The sequence below is a fragment of the Garra rufa genome, chromosome 21 (genome assembly GCF_049309525.1).
Source record: "Garra rufa chromosome 21, GarRuf1.0, whole genome shotgun sequence".
Lineage (NCBI taxonomy): Eukaryota > Metazoa > Chordata > Actinopteri > Cypriniformes > Cyprinidae > Garra > Garra rufa.
In genome coordinates this window covers 5,006,481-5,026,862 of record NC_133381.1, presented here as the reverse complement: position 1 = coordinate 5,026,862, position 20,382 = coordinate 5,006,481, and the positions used below count along the sequence as shown (strand labels likewise).

Sequence of the window (20,382 nt, the reverse complement as noted above, 5' to 3'; positions counted from 1 at the left end):
AAAATATATACAGTTTTTTAAAAATCAGCAATAGTAATTTTTATTCTGGTATAATATACTGCAGAAGGTTTTTAATGTGATGTTGAAAAATAAAAAACATGAAAAAATAAAATAAATAAATACCCAAAATGCAGTTTGTCTTAATAATAGTTCACCCAAAAAATGAAAATTCTGGTATAATATAATTTTTTAATGTCATATTGGAAAATAAAATAAATGAATTATAAACATTTTTTTTTTAAATCATAATGCAGTTTGTCTTTAATAGTAGTTGAAAATTAAAAGTCTGGTGTACTATACTGCAGAAGGTTTTTGATGTCACATTGAAAATAGAATAAAACAAATCATAACATTTTAAAATGCAGTTTGTCTTTAACAGTAGTTCGCCCAAAAATGAAAATTCTGTCATCATTTACTAACAAATATTTGCCATCATATACTCACATAAATATTTCTAGTTTAGAAAAGAGTGTGTTCAATGTTGTTAATTTCACACTGAAAAATAAAATACAATTCAAATGAATTACAGTTAAATAATAAACAAGATTAGATTTCAACATTTGCTTAATAAAATAATCACTTATTATTTGCTGTTGTTTTATTGACCCTGGGAAGTTCAGTTGTATGAAACAAATAGTAAGCTCTAAAGAATTAAAAGATAAAGATGGACATAAAAACAGCTGGTAAGAGGCCTTTTAGATAAGAATTCAGTTGCTGTTAATAAAATTACAGAAATAAATGGCAAAACAGTTTTAAACATAAAATTTACATTTTCATGTGTCATATAATAATAAACACAAATTACACTGTACAGATGATTAAGGTTAAAATTAACTCGTTGCACTTTAAGGCAATGTAAGCACAACTACAGAAACAATCAGAGACATCCTGAAAATACCATTATCCTATAATATTTTATAAAACCACTCACAATCCTTAACCAAAGATAAAAACCCACTCCTTTGCGTGCTGCGTTAGCTGAGGGAGAACCGGCGAGAGTTGATGTTCATCTTGGTGACCCCGATGACCTTAAGCGGCGCAGAGAGGCCTAATCCAGGAGACATGGGGACGTCACACAAATCTGACATATCGTCTCGCTCCTCCAGCTCAAATGTGGCGTCGTTCAGCATCTTGCGATGTTGGTTACATGTCTGAACGATCCTCAGGTTGTTGATGTCGCTGCGTAGGCGCAATAGCTGACGGGCAAGCTGCTGGTCCTGCAAACGCATCTCAGACTGCAAAAGAATGGGAAGAGTTACAAAAAAAATTCATATCCAATTCAATTCATGTCTATATGATACTTTTTGTATGCCATTTCTGCAGCTCATGTGGCAGTAAATAGACATATAAGACAAATAACTGTTTCTAGACAGGTTGTAGCCTTCTCTTGAGCCAAAATTTGCCATTGTTTAGCTTGGAAGTCAAAGATTTGCGAACCTGTTCTGAAGTCCCGATCTGAATCAAATGATTTGTAATCTACACTTTGAAGCTCCAATCTGAATCAAATGATCCACAATCCACACTGCAAAGTCCTGATCTGAATCAAATAATTTGCAATCTGCACTTTGAAGCTCCAATCTGAATCAAATGATCCACAATCCACACTGCAAAGTCCTGATCTGAATCAAATAATTTGCAATCTGCCCTTAAAGTCCCATTTTGAAACGAATGATTTACGAACCCACTCCAAAGTCACGGTCTAAACCAAATGATTTGCAATCCACGCTTTTAAGTACCAATCTGAATCAAAAACTCACGCTCCACACTCCGAAATCCCGATCTGAATCAAAAGATTTGCGAACCCACTCCAAAGCTCCAAACTAAATCAAATGAATTGCGATCTGCCCTTAAAGTCCCATTTTGAAACGAATGATTTACGAACCCACTCCAAAGTCACGGTCTAAACCAAATGATTTGCAATCCACGCTTTTAAGTACCAATCTGAATCAAAAACTCACAAACCGCACTTTGAAGTCCCGATCTGAATCAAAGATTTGCGCTCCGCACACTGAAGTTCCGATCTGAACCAAAAGATTTGCGCACCCACTCCGAAGTCCCGATCTGAATCAAATTATTCGCGATCTGCGCTCCGAAGTCCCGATCTGAATCAAAAGATTTGCGAACCCACTCTGTAGCTCCAATCTGTATCAAATGATTCATGATCCGCTCTCCAAAGTACTGATCTAAATCAAATAATTTGCAATCCGCAGTTTGATATCCCGATCTAAATTAAAAAAATTGTGAACCCGCTCCAAAGTTCTGATTAATTTAATTTAAATTAAATGATTTGTGATCTGCCTTTAAAGTCCCGTTCTGAAACTAATGATTTGGGAAACCACTCCAAAGTCACGGTCTAAATCAAATAATTTGCGATCCACGCTTTGAAGTACCAATCTGAATCAAAAACTCACAATCCACGCTTTGAAGTACCAATCTGAATCAAAAACTCACTGTCATGATCGGGGCTGTGGGTTTTCCCTCAGCCACCTGAGGTCGCTGTTTGCACTGCACTCTGATTCATCACGTCTGTTTTGTCATTACCACTGATTCACACACAGCTGTTCACAATCTGGACTCTGTATAAGAACACTCACACTTCATTCCGTTTTCAGGTCTGCATTGTCTTATGTCTCCTGTTTTGTCTGTTCACTCTGCGTTCCTGAATTCCTGGCTCAAGATCATGTTCCCTGTTTAGTTTATTTAGTGTTTCAGTTTGTTACGTTTGTGCCGTGTTGGCCTTTTGTTTTGTTTATTTTCTGTTAATAAAATACTTACCTGCATCTGGACCCAGACCTCATTGTACGTAACGTGACAGAATGCAGACCTCCCTGATGGGTCCAGCGGGGAGTAATTTTTTTTCTGAGGAGGCGGAGGCGGCGTCGGCCACCCGCTTTGAGACCATCTACGCCTGTTTGGCGGCGATGGAGGCCATTAACGCTGAGGCGGAGCGGAAGCGCCCCTACTATAGGGCCAGGGCGGAGGCGTTTTTTCGGGAGAGGGCGTCCGCTCAATCTGCTCCTGACGCGGCGGTGACCGCTCTCTCTGCTCCTGACGCGGCGGTGACCGCTCTCTCTGTTCCTGACGCGGCAGTGACCGCTCTCTCTGTGCCGGACGCGGCGGTGACCGCTCTCTCTGTGCCGGACGCGGCGGTGACCGCTCTCTCTGTTCCTGACGCGGCAGTGACCGCTCTCTCTGTGCCGGACGCGGCGGTGACCGCTCTCTCTGTGCCGGACGCGGCGGTGACCGCTCTCTCTGTGCCGGACGCGGCGGTGACCGCACTATCTGTTCCGGACGCGGCGGTGACCGCGCTCTCTGCTACGGACGCACCGGTGACCGCTCTCTCTGCTCCTGACGCGGCGGTGACCGCTCTCTCTGCTCCTGACGCGGCGGTGACCGCTCTCTCTGTTCCTGACGCGGCAGTGACCGCTCTCTCTGTGCCGGACGCGGCGGTGACCGCTCTCTCTGTGCCGGACGCGGCGGTGACCGCTCTCTCTGTTCCTGACGCGGCGGTGACCGCTCTCTCTGTGCCGGACGCGGCGGTGACCGCTCTCTCTGTGCCGGACGCGGCGGTGACCGCTCTCTCTGTGCCGGACGCGGCGGTGACCGCACTATCTGTTCCGGACGCGGCGGTGACCGCGTTCTCTGCTACGGACGCACCGGTGACCGCTCTCTCTGCTCCTGACGCGGCGGTGACCGCTCTCTCTGCTCCGGACGCGGCGGTGACCGCTCTCTCTGTTCCGGACGCGGCGGTGACCGCTCTCTCTGCTCCGGACGCGGCGGTGACCGCTCTCTCTGCTCCTGACGCGGCGGTGACCGCTCTCTCTGCTCCGGACGCGGCGGTGACCGCTCTCTCTGTTCCGGACGCGGCGGTGACCGCTCTCTCTGTTCCGGACGCGGCGGTGACCGCTCTCTCTGTTCCGGACGCGGCGGTGACCGCTCTCTCTGCTCCGGACGCGGCGGTGACCGCTCTCTCTGCTCCGGACGCGGCGAGGCCAGCTCACGTTCCACTGGCGGCGAGGCCAGCTCACGTTCCTCTGGCGGCGGTGTCCGCTTACGTCCCTCCGCTGCACGGGCCAGGCCCGCCATCCCTCCCCCTTATGCACCTTCCACCGTTCCTCCTCCCTCCAGAAATTTTGTTTTGGGAACGTCTGGTAGCCGTTCCCTCGAGAGGGGGTACTGTCATGATCGGGGCTGTGGGTTTTCCCTCAGCCACCTGAGGTCGCTGTTTGCACTGCACTCTGATTCATCACGTCTGTTTTGTCATTACCACTGATTCACACACAGCTGTTCACAATCTGGACTCTGTATAAGAACACTCACACTTCATTCCGTTTTCAGGTCTGCATTGTCTTATGTCTCCTGTTTTGTCTGTTCACTCTGCGTTCCTGAATTCCTGGCTCAAGATCATGTTCCCTGTTTAGTTTATTTAGTGTTTCAGTTTGTTACGTTTGTGCCGTGTTGGCCTTTTGTTTTGTTTATTTTCTGTTAATAAAATACTTACCTGCATCTGGACCCAGACCTCATTGTACGTAACGTGACACTCACAATCCACGCTTTGAAGTACCAATCTGAATCAAAAGCTCACGCTCCACACTCCGAAGTCCTGATCTGAATCAAAAGATTTGCGAACCCACTCCAAAGCTCCAAACTAAATCAAATGATTTGTGATCTGCCCTTAAAGTCCCATTTTGAAACTAATGATTTATGAACCCACTCCAAAGTCACGGTCTAAACCAAATGATTTGCAATCCACACTTTGAAGTACCAATCTGAATCAAAAACTCACAAACCGCACTTTGAAGTCCTGATCTGAATCAAAGATTTGCGCTCCGCACACTGAAGTTCCGATCTGAACCAAAAGATTTGCGCACCCACTCCGAAGCTCCAATCTGAATCAAATGATTCACGATCTGCGCTCCGAAGTCCCGATCTGAATCAAAAGATTTGCGAACCCACTCTGTAGCTCCAATCTGTATCAAATGATTCATGATCCGCTCTCCAAAGTACTGATCTAAATCAAATAATTTGCAATCCGCAGTTTGATATCCCGATCTAAATTAAAAAAAATTTTGAACCTGCTCCAAAGTTCTGATTAATTTAATTTAAATTAAATTAAATGATTTGTGATCTGCCTTTAAAGTCCCGTTCTGAAACTAATGATTTACGAACCCACTCCAAAATCACGGTCTAAACCAAATGATTTGCGATCCACGCTTTGAAGTACCAATCTGAATCAAAAACTCACGCTCCACACTCCGAAATCCCGATCTGAATCAAAAACTCACGATCCACACTCCGAAATCCCGATCTGAATCAAAAGATTTGCGAACCCACTCCAAAGCTCCAAACTAAATCAAATGATTTGCGATCTGCCCTTAAAGTCCCATTTTGAAACAAATGATTTACGAACCCACTCCAAAGTCACGGTCTAAACCAAATGATTTGCAATCCACGCTTTTAAGTACCAATCTGAATCAAAAACTCACAAATCGCACTTTGAAGTCCTGATCTGAATCAAAGATTTGCGCTCCGCACACTGAAGTTCCAATCTGAACCAAAAGATTTGCGATCTGCGCTCCGAAGTCCCGATCTGAATCAAAAACTCACGCTCCACACTCCGAAGTCCCGATCTGAATCAAAAGATTTGCGAACCCACTCCAAAGCTCCAAACTAAATCAAATGATTTGCGATCTGCCCTTAAAGTCTCATTTTGAAACTAATGATTTACGAACCCACTCCAAAGTCACGGTCTAAACCAAATGATTTGCGATCCACGCTTTGAAGTACCAATCTGAATCAAAAACTCACAAACCGCACTTTGAAGTCCCGATCTGAATCAAAAGATTTGAAAAAACACTCCGAAGTTCCGATCTAAATCAAAAGATTCATGATCCACACTGCAAAGTACTGATCTAAATCAAATAATTTGTTATCCGCAATTTGAAATCCCCATCACAATAAAAAAAAATTGTGAAACCGCTCCTCATTCATGCGCCAAAATCCCAATCTGAGTAATGAGTATTTGAAAGTGAATCACTTGAACTAAATAATCAAAGTCACGAGTTTGAATCAACCAGAGCGGTTCCAGCGTAAATGACTCACTCAGTTGATTTAGTTTGTCTGTTCCGCTTTTTGCGTGAACTGAAATAAGCGAAAAAGTATGATGTTTACAAATAAAATATCAATATTTCCATTTACAAATCTACGAACATATTGAGGTGAGGTAACCGGTTTACTGCTAACTAGTGAAAACACTCCATTAATATGACGAGCTACACCTCAATATACATGTTAGATGGAAACATTGTGCATTTTAGCTGAATTCACTATATTTGAAATAGTTTGACCACTGCAGTTCAGTTGGTGACAGTTCAATAGGAAATCAGTTGAAAGCATCCGGTCATCTCATACCATTAAAGTGAATGTTCAATTTATCAGTATATAATAATGTAATAACTATTTTATAATTTTTATCAATAGTTATCATGAGCATTGTAATGTTTAAAGCAGCACTGTAAATATTTGTTTTATTTTTCATTTATTTATACAGAAACCAAGTTGTAAAAACTCACCAGCTCTTTCCTGAGCCACTCCAGCGCTTGGTCTATACTTCCAAATCCCAGCGTGTTTTCTGACGGCTGCCTCCCTTCATGGACAACATTAACGCTCAGCGACGGCTTCATCCATTTAACAGGGCCTGCTGTTCTCTGCCTTTCAGGTTCACCAAGCGCCGCTGGCAACTCTGAGTCTCTGTGGCTCTGAGCGAGCATCGCCTCCAGCTGCGCTCTCCAGTCCAGGTAAGACGGCTTTCTGGTCTCCAGCTTGAGCTTCTCAGTCAAAGCCTTCAGACTGGAGAGGTGGTCAACCTGCGATCCAGCAAGGCTTTCTGGGCTGTTAGATGCATGTGACATTTCCACTGGCTTTTCAGTGTTGCTTGCAGAAAAACTAAAAAGCGTTCAGTGGAAAATCAGGAAAAGTTGGAAAACCAACATCACTGGATATTGTGTGAGAAACCTGGATCCATAGATGCAAAAATGCAAATACCTTTTGTTTTAGATAACTTTAGATTTCAGATTTCATTACTGAAGATGATAGAAAAACATTACTAATGCAGTTTTTCATACTTCTGCTCTCAGTGTCGTTGAAAGTCCTTTGCTGTTTCTCCAAACAAGACTTGCAGACAATGTTTCACTTCTGAGACTGTTGAAATAATGAGGCATCTGAAATACAAATAACATCAAACCATGCAACAAGTAAATATTAAAATCTACTGTATGATTCAATGCGGTGACTGCCTAATAATGTAAAATCTACAAATCGGCTTGTAAAAGAATCATACCTGTGCCGTTCTGTAATGATGACAGTTTTGATCAACAGTAGTGCACTAACACTTGAATTACTAGTTAGTCTTCTTTTATAATAACCACTTCCTTGTGTCTTTGTTCTTGACTCATCGTTGACTCTTGTAAAATGACAAGCACTAATCCTTGTGCGTAAAATATCAGAGAAAACAAACTGACACCAAGAAAATACTTACAATCTTACAAAAAAACATGCCATGTGTTGTAGTTGCACTGGACATAGTGTTTACTATCGTTAATATACTGTATTAGTTTTAGTTATTATTTTTAATTATATTTTTAATTATATATATACACATATAAAATTTTCAGAAACATGTCTAAATATAAATTTCATGTTTTACATTTTTAGTTTTAGTTATTTTAATACTTCAACTTAAACTAAATGTCTTAATATATACACGCATGTGTGTAATGTTTAATTTATCCACCTTTTTCATTAATGTGGAAGTCACTGTAGGGAAATAATGAGAAGAATAAGAACGTGCAGTTAACATAAAACTGTTTGCACTACAAACTAGTGTGCTAATAATTAAGATAATACATTAAAATAATATGGCACGCCAATTTGCAATATTAAGCAGCAAAATTTGCTATTTCGTATAGCTAAAAAGTTCAAAAGTTTTAGGTACTTGAGTAAAAATGCTATACAATGAGGATGCTGTAAACGTAATTTCAATAATGCAAAAGCTGCTTTGCATTTAAAGCAGCTTTTGCCATATAGGTGAACTTGTGCATATAATAGTTTTTTCAGTATAAGCTTGGCATGTCTTGAAGCATCTTGGAGACGTTGCCACAGTTCTTCTGGATTTAGTCTGTCTCAGTTTGTTCTGTTTCTTAATTTCATTCCAGACAAACTGGCTGTTGTCAGACTCCTTGTGCAAACACAAATCTCACTGGTTTATTACAATTAATGGCAAAATGAATGTTAAAGATAGAGATAACTGACTTAAAACCATTTTTAGCTGATGAAAATACTAGTGTTCAAATCATTTTGGCCACCACTCTACATATATATTTTTTTCTATCTATATAGTTTTATTTTTAGTATTATTAGAATATTTTATTTTATTTCACTTAAGGTTTATTTTATTTCAAGTAATGAATGAGTTGACGTATCCATCATATGATGCAACATAATGCATGAGCGAACAGCAGCTTTTGCATAAATGGATGAACAGATGCATTGTAAACTGAACACAGTATTTATTGTGGTGACAATTTGTCTGCTTTTTACACAGGTGATTTGTGCAACCATTTCATTACATTCAGGAGATTCCCATATACCTCTATCATGACAGTACCACTTAAGAACCAATTTTCAAAATTTAAATTAACATTCTTTTTGGAATTTTGACAAGTAGCACAGTTACACAATAAAGTCTTTCTTTAAATGCATCAAGCCCCTATATATATATATAGGAACAGATTGTTTACATGTGATATTGGTCACAGTCTGCTGGACTGCATATGACTGTGGTTGAGGTTGAGCAGTGAACTAGGACACAGCAGCTGCCTGCTAAACTGGGAACCCCTTGAGTCCAGTGTGTCTCTGAGTGATTCTAGTTCTTATCAACCAGAGCAGACCAGACAAACTCCTTATATGACCATTATGCTTTTATCATGTCATTTCGTATGATATTTTATCATATCATGTCCTGGTTCTTATAGGAAAATGAAAATGTGCTAAAAAATGTACTCACCCTCAGGCCAACCAAGATGCAGATGAGGTTGTTTCTTCATCAGATTTGGAGAAATGCATCACTTGCTCATCAATGGATCCTCTGCAGTGAATGGGTGCCGTCAGAATGAGAGTCCAAACTGCAGATAAAAACATCATAATGATCCACAAGTAATCTACACCACTCCAGTACATCAATTAACATCTTGAGAAGCAAAAAGCTCTGTATTCGTAAGAAACAAATTCATCATTAAGGTGTTTCTAATCAAAATATGAGTCCATAATCCATTATAACACTCCCTCCAGTGAAAACGTCTATCCCTTGTTGTCATCTCATTAACATCCACCCACATATTTGTTGTTTTTGCTTGTAAACAGTGCTTGATCTGTGCATATTTCTCTCATGATTCAGATGAAACAACTTTTTCACTGGAAAAAGCAGTATAATGGATTATGGACTCTGGATATTTTAGCCAGAAGCAACAGTTTGAAGTTAAAAAGTCTTCATGAAGGATTTGTTACTTACAAACACAAAGCTTTTTACTTCACATGTAATTTGTGCTTTACTTTGGGGTCAATTTTCAGAAAAAAAAAAAAAAAATCCTTTTTGGGTGAACTATTCCTTTAAAACGGGGAAACCACTAGTTACAGACTTTCCACGGGACTGTGCGAGTTTTGTAAAGAAATGCAACTCATTATATTAAGATGCTTGGAGGACCAACTAAAGAAAAAGTTGGCTAACTAAACAGAGAGTCCACTGTGGAAAATGTAATGGATGAAATGGCTACAAAAACTTTCCCGCTGCTCAGAATTTCATGGATTCATGGAAAAGTCACCATTACGCTGAGCAACAGGATGCTGTCCCTCAAAGACAATGACTATAATGTGAACATGCTGAGTGTGTGCTGATCATCGTGATGTCTAAACCAATGAACCACTCAAATCTACTGAAAACTGTCACTGTTCACAATTAAAAATATATTTAAAATAAATAATTAAAAATATATTTTTATTTAATAAATGCAATATTTTAATTATTAGATTATTAAAACATTTAAATATTTAAAAAATACTTTAATTACTAATATATATTTTTATTTTTATTCTATTTTCTCACATATTTTTAGTTTAAATAATATTTGTCACTAAAACACATCAATATAGAATGTACATCGTATACAATAGCGTTGTATGCAACACAGTCTCACTCTCTGACTGTGTTTCTTCGATTCTAACCAGTTGGAAAGCAAAACTAACCTGCAACTGTTTGTGTAGTTTATCAACTACAATGTTTAGGACATTTTATAAAAAATACAGATCAAACAACAGCCTTGATAAACACTCAGCACTCTCTAAAAACTAATTCTCATATTTTCTTAGAGGGTTAAAAGCTCGAAATTAGCCGTGACGTCATTTCTTCAAAGACCACAGAGGAAATATAACAGACGACACGCTGAGATTAAAATACAGACTAATTCAGTGCTGCATTTCAGTGACAGCGCTCGTGAAGACTGTGTAGTGATCCATATATATGTTATTTTAGAGATATGACGAATAAAAAGGTTTTAATAACAACCTACCTTCACCAAGCCGCATTTAGTGACTGAGTCAAACCCCATATACTGCAAATGAACGCGTCCGTGCCGCGCCGCGTAAAGGAGGTCGTTCATTGGTCGACTGAGTACTGATAGACGCGTCGCGCTACGCTCATTATAATACGAGCGCTCTGATTGGTTGACGTCGGGATTCCATCGCATGCAGTGCACGCGTCGCGTCACACAGGAACGTTTACATACAAGAAGACGTTTTATTTTATTAATCGATAGCGCATGTGTGAAAACTAAAGTATCAGAAAGGTGTAGACAAATGTGTGTCCTTACGGGTGTAGTTGTCACATTTGTTACTCAGGTGCTAGATTTATTGGTTTATTATTTTTTTTTTAATTCGTTAAAAAATCGTTAAAAGCGTGTTTTTATTGTTTATTCAACAGCTATTATAAATATATGCAATAAGGAAGAGAAAAATTAAAATAAATTATTCTAAGATCGTTCTAAACCGGATGTTTATTTACACATTAGACAAAAAGTGTCGTATATACATAAAAAAATAAATAAAAAATAGTGATAGTGAAAGTGAAGAGCACCTGCAGTGGGACGTACCTCGTTTCTATTGGCTGCTGGATCTGTCAGTTACGCGGTGACGTCATGCGTGTTTGAGGAAGCGCAAGAAACTGCATCAAACCCAGAACAAATGACTTTCTCAATCACATCGAAATCACCGGAGAGTTTAATGTGACTGCAGTTACAATATACGGCTTCCAACGTCCCGAGCAGAAAGGTACGTTAATATTTCGTCTTTTTTGACTTCCTTGGTGGCTAAGTTTGGCCAAAACCGCCGTTAATGATCATCTATCTCATAATTAATGCATCATCAGAAATAATGTGATCACCAAGAGTCGTAACGTTTTTCAGTTACTAGACTAGTGTTTTTCTTTTAGGTTAAATTTTTCATAGTTTATCGTGAACAATTTTGTCTTCGAAACGTCGGTGTATAGAATTACATTGTATTATAAATGAGTTTTAAGCAGGCGTGTATTGATTATTGATCAGCTCCAGTAAATGTGATCCAAGACTGTGTATGTTTTGCACCTGCTCACTATTAGTTTTATATTTTAGAGCCACTTTTTGTCCTCAGGTTCTTCCTGTTTCACTTCCTTGTTATGCAAAACACATAGTACTTACACAAAAGTTAATAATAATTAATATATATAATTGACAGTTATATGTAATTCATTTTCAAATTGAAGTAAGAGAAAGTGCACATTTATTAGCTAAAACATCCTCTGGACTCTCCAGTATTGACTAACAGGTGAAGTTCCTGGTCATGGGTTCAGAGCTGCAATAAGTCTATAAATATACAAGTGTATAAGTGTCTCTCTGCAATTGAAGGCACCTTCAAGAAGAGTTTATTATAGATCTTGTGATGGCTTGATAATGCTTAAACTTGCTAACTTTTAATGTAAGAAAAGTAAATCGACTTTGAATTCAAATTATTGATTTTTTTTGATATGTAATAAATTAGTCAGTAAATCAAATGAACTTGATATTTTTTTTAAATGTTTTTTAATTATAGATACATTCATTTTAATCCATCATTTACAAAATTGTTATTCCACATCTTGCCCCCGATTTGATGACAATGAAAGCAAATATATTAAAAATATCTATGTATGCCACGTACAATGAAACATTATGTGCAATTATCACAATTATCAATTATTATAAAGTTAATCTTTTAGTGATTTCAGCCCTATTACTAAGCCTAAGTCTCTCCCTTATATTAGTTAAACCCCTATGACTGTAGGTAAAATATTTCACATCGTCTGGAGTCTGGAAAAAATAAGAAAATTACTGTGGAAAACAATATTTGCAAGTGTTGCATGTGTAGTGTATATTAGATTTTGGTAATATTTTAAAAGGTATTTTATTTCTATATTATGTTTTCATTTGAATTTAGTTCGTTTTGGGAATTTTGTTGTGTTTTTGTATTTTTTATTAGTTTTTTGTAATATGTCTGTATATTTTTTTTAGTCATTTTAGTACTTCATCTTATACTAAATGAAAATGAGCAAGAACGAATGGGTTAAAGAAAAAGTTAGTGTTTTTGTCCTTTTTATTATTATTATTATTTTTTAAATATGTAAATATGTTTTATTAGTTTTAGTTTATTTAGTTTTAGTTGTTTTAGTACTTCAATTTAAATGAAGATGAGAAATTTTGCCTTGTCAACTAGCTGAAGTAAGTAAGAATAAGTTAAAGAACAGTAATTTGGTTGCATCTGATTTTTTTATATTCAAACCTGTTTTTTTTTCCGTCTCACAGACAGGGCTTAAACTAATCCAGGATTAGGCCAAAGTCTAATTAGGACATTAAAGTAATTTCTTATAAATATGCCTTAGAAAAAAACATTACTGGTGTTTATCTTGAGACAAAGCAAAGACATATTTTCAGATCAATCCAGTGAAAGTTTCTTTCAGTTAAAACAGCTCAGACTTGCATTTTAGTCTGAGACTAGACTTAGATAGTTTATGTTAGTACTTTAACTTCAACTAAATGAAAATGAGAAATTCTGCCTTGTCAACTAGCTGAAATAATCAAAGGATAGTCATTTTGTTGTTTGTTTTTGTCATTTTTATTCATTTTTTCACAGCAGCTAGTTGAAATAAAGTAAGTTTTAAGGGAACATCCTCCAACATGTTTTCTCTGACAAACCCCTTATACTTGAAGCATGTTTTATTAGATTGTGCTGTTTTTTTAACCCTGTGAGAAGAGAGTTAAAAGGTTAATTCATCCAAAAATGAAAATTAGCCCATTATTTACTCACCCTCAAGGCATCCTATAGGTGTATATGACTTTCTTCTTTCAGACGAATGCAGATGGAGCTATATTAAAAATGATCCTGGCTCTTCTAAGTTTTATAACGGTATAATTGTAATTTTGTTGTGTGCTTTTGTCATTTTCATTAGTTTTCATTGTCTGTATAGTTTTTTTATTAGGTTTTAATTTATTTAGTTTTAGTTGTTTTAGTACTTCAGTTTAAATGAAGATGAGAAATTTTGCCTTGTCAACTAGCTGAAGTAAGTAAGAATAAGTTAAAGAACAGTAATTTGGTTGCATCTGATTTTTTATATTCAAACCTGTTTTTTTTTTCCGTCTCACAGACAGGGCTTAAACTAATCCAGGATTAGGCCAAAATCTAATTAGGACATTAAAGTAATTTCTTATAAATATGCCTTAGAAAAAAAAACATTACTGGTGTTTATCTTGAGACAAAGCAAAGGCACTGACATATTTTCAGATCAATCCAGTGAAAGTTTCTTTCAGTTAAAACAGCTCAGACTTGATTTTAGTCTGAGACTAGACATAAGCCTTGTCTGTGAAACCATGAGATAGTTTATGTTAGTACTTTAACTTAAACTAAATGAAAATGAGAAATGCTGCCTTGTCAACTAGCTGAAATGAGCAAAGGATAGTCATTTTGTTGTGTGTTTTTGTCATTTTTATTCGTTTTTTTCCCCCCAACAACTATTTGAAATAAAGTAAGTTTTAAGAGAAGATCCTCCAACATGTTTTCTCTGCTAAACCCCTTATACCTGAAGCAGGTTTTATTAGAAGCATGTTTTTTTTAACCCTGTGAGAAGAGAGTTAAAAGGTTAGTTCACCCAAAAATGAAAATTAGCCCATTATTTACTCACCCTCAAGGCATCCTATAGGTGTATATGACTTTCTTCTTTCAGACGAATGCAGATGGCGTTATATTAAAAATTATCCTGGCTCGTCCAAGCTTTATAATGGCATGGGTGAGTGTTTCTCTTCATCAGGCCTAAACAAGTTCAAAAAAGCATACCCATCCATAATAAAAGTGCCTCACATGGCTCCAGGGGGTGAATAAAGGCCTCCTGTAGTGAATTGATGTGTTTTTGTAAGAAAAACATGTTGCTTTAGACAAGCACGAGCAGGCTGCGGTTTCTGTTTGCGTCAACATACTGTTTCGGCCGTGTTGTTTCGGCGGTAAAAGTCTTTCGGCCGAAAACCGAAAATGCCCTTTTGGACCATTTTCGGCTGAAAATTTTCGGTGGCCGAATATTCGGTGCATCCCTAATATTTTTCCTACAAAAATGCATCGATTTGCTACAGAAAGCCTTTATTCAGCCGTGTGAGGCATTTTTTTTTTTAATGAATGGATGCGCTTTATTGGACTTGTTTTACACTGATGAAGAGAAACACCTGTCCATGCCATTATAAAGCTTGGTGGAGCCAGAATCATTTTTAATATAGCTCCAACTGGATTCGTCTGAAAGAAGGAAGTCATTTACAGCTAGGATGCCTTGAGGGTGAGTAAATAATGGGCTAATTTTCATTTTTGAGTAAACTTACCCTTTAGTTTTATCTTTCTTAATCTAAATTAATAATGTTTAGGTAAGTAATAATAAGGTAAAGAATAGTAATTTTGTTGTGTGCTTTTGTAATTTTTATTATTTATTTTAAATATGTCTATATAGTTTTTATTAGGTTTTAGTTTTAGTTTGTTTTAGTACTTCAACTTAAATGAAAATGAAAAAAGTTGTCTTGTCAACTAGACTATAAAGTTGTTTTAACTATAAAGTATCAAGTTTGTTTTAATACTTTAACTTGAACTTGAAAAAAGCTCAAATAGGCAAAAAATAGTAATTTTGTTATGTGTTTTTGTCATTTTTATTAATTTTTTTCAATGTCAATATAGTTTTTATTAGGTTTGAGTTTGTTTTAGTACTTCAACTTAAATGAAAATGAGAAATGTTGTCTTGTCATCAAAATCGTGTCAAAATTTGTAATTTTGTTGTGTTTTTATCTTTTTTTTTGCATAGTTTAAATGTTTATATAGTTTTAGTTAGGTTTTAGTTTTTTTAGTACTTACTTTAGCTGAAATAGATAAATAAAAGTAATTTAGTTGTGTGTTTTTGTCAATTTTATTCATTTTTTTTCTATTAAAAGTTTAATAGAAGGTCCTCCAACAAAACCCTTTAGATTGTGTTGGTTTTAATTTTTAAGTTAAGCCAAATACAGCTTTTTAGCAAAAATAAATTGTAAGAACCTTATATAATTTAGGCAATTTAGAAATTGTTCTTGCCATGTAAATAGCAACAGAAGTTAGCTTACAAACATAGTAAGTTTAGGTTGTATATGCAGTCAGCATAGTTCAGGGTGCGTTGGTAATGGTTTGTAACAGTCACAGGTTAGAATTAAAATTAATTTGATTATGGGACTTTCACTTGAACAAGCGGTGGTCTGTTTGCTAAAAATGTTTTTGTATATTCACAGTGAAGAAAGCGACTGCCACAGGATGCAGGTCAGCGGTTATCTCTTCGCTCTCATCGCCTGTAGTGGATTAACCCTGTCTGTGCCGACCCAAAACCAAACAAGACTAGAATCTGGAAACGAGGCGCCGCCACTCCTCCTAGTGTCGTTTGATGGTTTTCGCGCAGACTACCTAAACAAATACTCTTTTCCCAATCTCGAGAAGTTCTTCTCCGAAGGTGTTCTTGTACGTGAGCTGACCAATGTGTTCACCACCAAAACCTTTCCCAATCATTACAGTCTTGTCACAGGGCTATACGCAGAGAGCCATGGGATACTTGCCAGCATTATGTACGACCCAGTGACGAAAAAGAATTTCTCTATTCAGAATGATCGTGACCCTTTCTGGTGGAACGAAGCCACTCCGATTTGGGTTTCGGTGGAAGAGTCTGGCTACAGGGCAGCGGCTGCGATGTGGCCAGGATCGAATGTGAATATTCAAAACTGCACGTTAAATTATACATTCGAGTACGACCCCAAAGTGACTTTTCAAGAAAGGGTTGGCAACATCACACGGTGGATGACCACGGATAAATCTGTTAAGTTTGCTGCTCTGTATTGGGAAGAGCCTGACAGGAGCGGACACATACACGGCCCAGATAATACCAAAGAGATGACCAGGGTTTTGAAGGAGGTGGATGATTATATAGGTTACCTGATGGAGCAGCTCAACAAAACAGGATTATGGGGGAAAATAAACGTTATTATCACTAGCGATCACGGTATGACCCAGTGTTCTCAAGACCGACTTATTGTACTGGATAACTGCATCAGTTCGAGCAGCTATGTGGTGGTGGATCTCACTCCTGTGGCGGCCATAATCCCACTGGAAGGTAATTCTTTGTTGTTCATACTCTATTTTTTTTAAATTAAGAATATTTGTCTGGCATGTTTTTGGACATCAGGATTTTTTATGTTCTTTTAAGTTTCTTCTGCTCACCAATCCTGCATTTATTTGATCCAAAATACAGCAAAAGCAGTATTTTTATTAGGGCTGTGAAACGATTAATCGCGATTAATCGCATCCACAATAAAAGTTTATGTTAACATACTAAATGTGCGTTTACTGTGTATATTTATTATGTATATATAAATACACACACATACATGTATAGCCTTTAAAAATACTTATATGTGTGGATAGTTATATTTGTATTTAATTTAGATTATATATAGAATTATAAATATTTTATATATAAATCTAAAACAGTTTTCTTTAATATACATGTTTGTGTGTGTATTTATACATACATTATATATACAAAGTACACACACATACAGTATGTAATCATAAACTTTTATTTTGGATGCGATTAATCGCGATTAATCGTTTCACAGCCCTAATTTTTATTATTTAAAATATTTTAATATATTTTAAAATTCAAGCTAAATTTTCAGCATCGTTACTCCAGGGTCACATGGTCCTTCAGAAATCATTCTAATATTCTGATTTGCTGTTAAAGAAACATTTTTAAAGGATTCTTTGATGAATAGAAAGATCCAAGGATCAGCATTTATCTGAAATAAAAAGCTTTTGTAACACTATACACTATACCATTTGAAAGCTTGGAGTCAGTATAATATTTAATTTTTTGGGGGGGTTAAAAATGATAGAAAATAATACTTATATTTAGCAAGGATGCTTTAAATTGATCAAAACTGATGATGAAGACATTTATAATGTTACAAAAGATTTCTTTCAGATAAATGCTGTTCTTCTGAACTTTTTGTTTATCAAAGAATTCTGAAAAAGTACTCAACTGTTTTAAATATTGATAATAATAAAAAATGTTTCTTGAACAGCAAATCAGCATATTAGAATGATTTCTGAAGGATCATGTGACACTGAAGACCTGAGTAATGATGCTGAAAATTCAGCTTTGCATCGCAGGAATAAATTATATTTTAAAAATATATTAAAATAGAAATCAGTTATTTTAAATAGTAAAAATATTTCCAGGTTTTACATTTTTTTTTGCTGTACTTTGGATAATAAATGCAGACCTGAATTTGTATTAAAATATTAATTTAAATAGAATATTATCTGTGTCAGCAATATGTGTTTATACAGAACTCATACAGAGTTATTATAGCTCAATAAAACAAAAAGAAATACTGTTACTTGCAATACAAATTAAATTAAATAAATTCTAACTAAAATAAATCAGCAAGAACTAAAAACTTAAACTGAATGAACTAATAATAATAAAAAAAAAATTAACAAATTACAAATGAATAAAAACTATATAGACATACTGAAATAAAAACAAAAACTTACATAAAAATAACACAAAATGTCACAAAAAAACCTAAATTATTAAAACGAACTAAAATTAACATGAAAACAAAATATAACAAGAAAATGTAATTCAGCATTAACAACAAACTATAATAGTAGGGATACTAAAGTAACTACTATATTAAATATATAACATTTTATTAAAAATTATTTATTCAGTATTTTTTTTATATATATATATATATATATATATATATATATATATATATATATATATATATATACATACATACACACACACACACACTACTGTTCAAAAGTTTGGGGTCAGTAAGACTTGTAATAGTCTTTAAAGAAGTCTCTTATGCTCATCAAGGCTGCATTTTTTTGATTAAAAATACAAGAAAAAACAGTAATATTGCAAAATGTTTTTACAATATAAAATAATGTTTTTTATTTTAACATACTTTAAAATAGAATTTATTCCTGTGATGAAAAGCTGTATTTTTATCAGCTGTTACTCTAGTCTTAAGTGTCACATGATCCTTCAGAAATCATTCTAATATGCTGATTTATTATTAGAATGATCAATGTTGGATAATATCAACCGTTGTGCTGTCAAATATTTTTTGGGAACCTGTGTTGTTGTTGTTGTTTTTTTCAGGATTATTTCATGGATAACAAGTTTAAAAAGTACAGTGTTTATTCAAAATATAAATTTTTTATAACAATGTAAATGATTAATTATTAACTTTTAATAAACGTTTAATTATTAACTTAATACATCCTTGGTGAATAAAAGTATTGTTTTTCTTTAAAAAAAGAAACAGTAAAAATGTACTGACCCCAAACCTTTGAACGGTAGTGTGTGTATAAATAAATTATATATAACGTTAATATTTTAAGCATTTTCATTAATGCATTATCCACAGACAAGGCTGACATGATAGGTTGACAGGTTGTATCCATTTCTCAGAATTTTTTTCCTTCAAAAATCCGTCCACATATTCCATCTGAGCCTGCTAATATACATGTTTCATCATTTTTATTTTTTAATTTCATTCACAGATGCTTCAACTGTATTCAAAAACCTATCCAGTTGTCACGAGCACATGAAGGCGTACCTGAAGGACAGTGTTCCTGATAGGCTGCACTATAAAAACAACAGAAGGATCCAGCCAATCCTTCTGATGGCGGATGAAGGCTGGACGATCGTCAAAAATGGCAAACTCCCGCGACGTACGTCTTCTTTGAAAGTCATTTTTGAGTCATTTGCCATGAATCAATTGAACAAATAAATTTAAATACATTTTTAAATGGTATTTGCAAAATGCATACTGTGGCAGTTTGCTTTTGGAGTGACATTTTAAATCGTTTTCATGAGTTTCTTGTCTTTCGCAGTGGGCGATCATGGCTACGACAACATGCTTCCCAGCATGCATCCCTTCCTGGCTGCTTACGGGCCTGCGTTTCGCAAAGGGTACAAGATGTCCAGCTTTAACAGTGTGGATCTCTACCCGCTCATGTGCCACCTCATCGGTGTCCCTCCGATGCCCAACAACGGCAGCTTCTCTCACGTGCGCTGTGCGCTAGTTAACGAGCAGTGCGGAGAGCTAGCGTTAGCGGTGGGCCTCGTCATGGGGGTTCTGATCATCCTGACCACCTTCACCTGTCTATTCAAGCTGATGAAGAACAGAGATGTCTCGTCTCCACGTCCATTCGCCCGCTTGGAGTTAGAGGACGATGGCGATGACGAGCCGCTGCTTGAATGAAGCGTGTTAGTAGATGCAGGTACTGTCTTAGGTTGAGATTCAAGCACATGCAGGATAAGTTAAAGGAATGGTTAATCTAAATAAAGACTGCTTTTTGATTTTCTGATGAACTGTTCCTTTAAATGCTGGAAGGGTGCAGAGATGACAATCATATTGAAACTGTAAGGGGGAAATGCAGCTGTTGTAAAGCAAGTAACATACACCGAAGGCACAATAATGAGTCATCATTAGACCTAAACGACATGACAAAACGTGTCCTCAATCTTATCAGTAGCGTTTGAGATACTTGACTAGTGTTTAGTTTTACAATTTTTAGAATTGTTCTTAAAGGGACAGTTCACCCAAAACTGTCATTAAAACACACTCATGTTCTTTCTGTATTCTTTTATGCTTTAACAGTAGAAAGTTTTGGAATAGGTTTGGAACCACTTGA

The 20,382-nt window shown here is 36.5% G+C and overlaps 2 protein-coding genes across 3 annotated transcripts in view; one reads left to right on the top strand and one right to left on the bottom strand.

Moving 5' to 3' along the window:
• Positions 1-208: 208 nt before the first annotated feature.
• On the bottom strand, positions 209-9,187 carry LOC141296156 (protein FAM167A-like). 2 transcript variants are annotated; one of them, XM_073827437.1, is made up of 4 exons: positions 9,065-9,187; positions 7,125-7,220; positions 6,573-7,014; positions 209-1,235 (listed from the first exon to the last, which is right to left on the bottom strand). In XM_073827437.1, exons 3-4 carry the CDS (start codon positions 6,909-6,911, stop codon positions 975-977), a joined length of 600 nt encoding a protein of 199 aa, XP_073683538.1. In that variant the 5' UTR covers positions 6,912-7,014; positions 7,125-7,220; positions 9,065-9,187; the 3' UTR covers positions 209-974. The 2 variants fall into 2 exon arrangements, with proteins under 2 accessions (XP_073683538.1, XP_073683537.1); XM_073827436.1 differs by having other exon boundaries at positions 6,573-7,220.
• A 2,055-nt stretch (positions 9,188-11,242) lies between these two features.
• LOC141295761 (bis(5'-adenosyl)-triphosphatase enpp4-like) overlaps positions 11,243-20,382 on the top strand; it is a 10,493-nt gene continuing 1,353 nt past the window's right edge. The window contains exons 1-4 of the mRNA XM_073827031.1: positions 11,243-11,379; positions 15,903-16,771; positions 19,246-19,416; positions 19,579-20,382. The exon at positions 19,579-20,382 is cut by the window's right edge and continues 1,353 nt beyond it. Of these exons, the coding sequence (XP_073683132.1) occupies positions 15,925-16,771; positions 19,246-19,416; positions 19,579-19,949 (1,389 nt within the window). The 5' untranslated portion in view covers positions 11,243-11,379; positions 15,903-15,924 and the 3' untranslated portion in view covers positions 19,950-20,382. The remainder of the gene's footprint in view (positions 11,380-15,902; positions 16,772-19,245; positions 19,417-19,578) is intronic.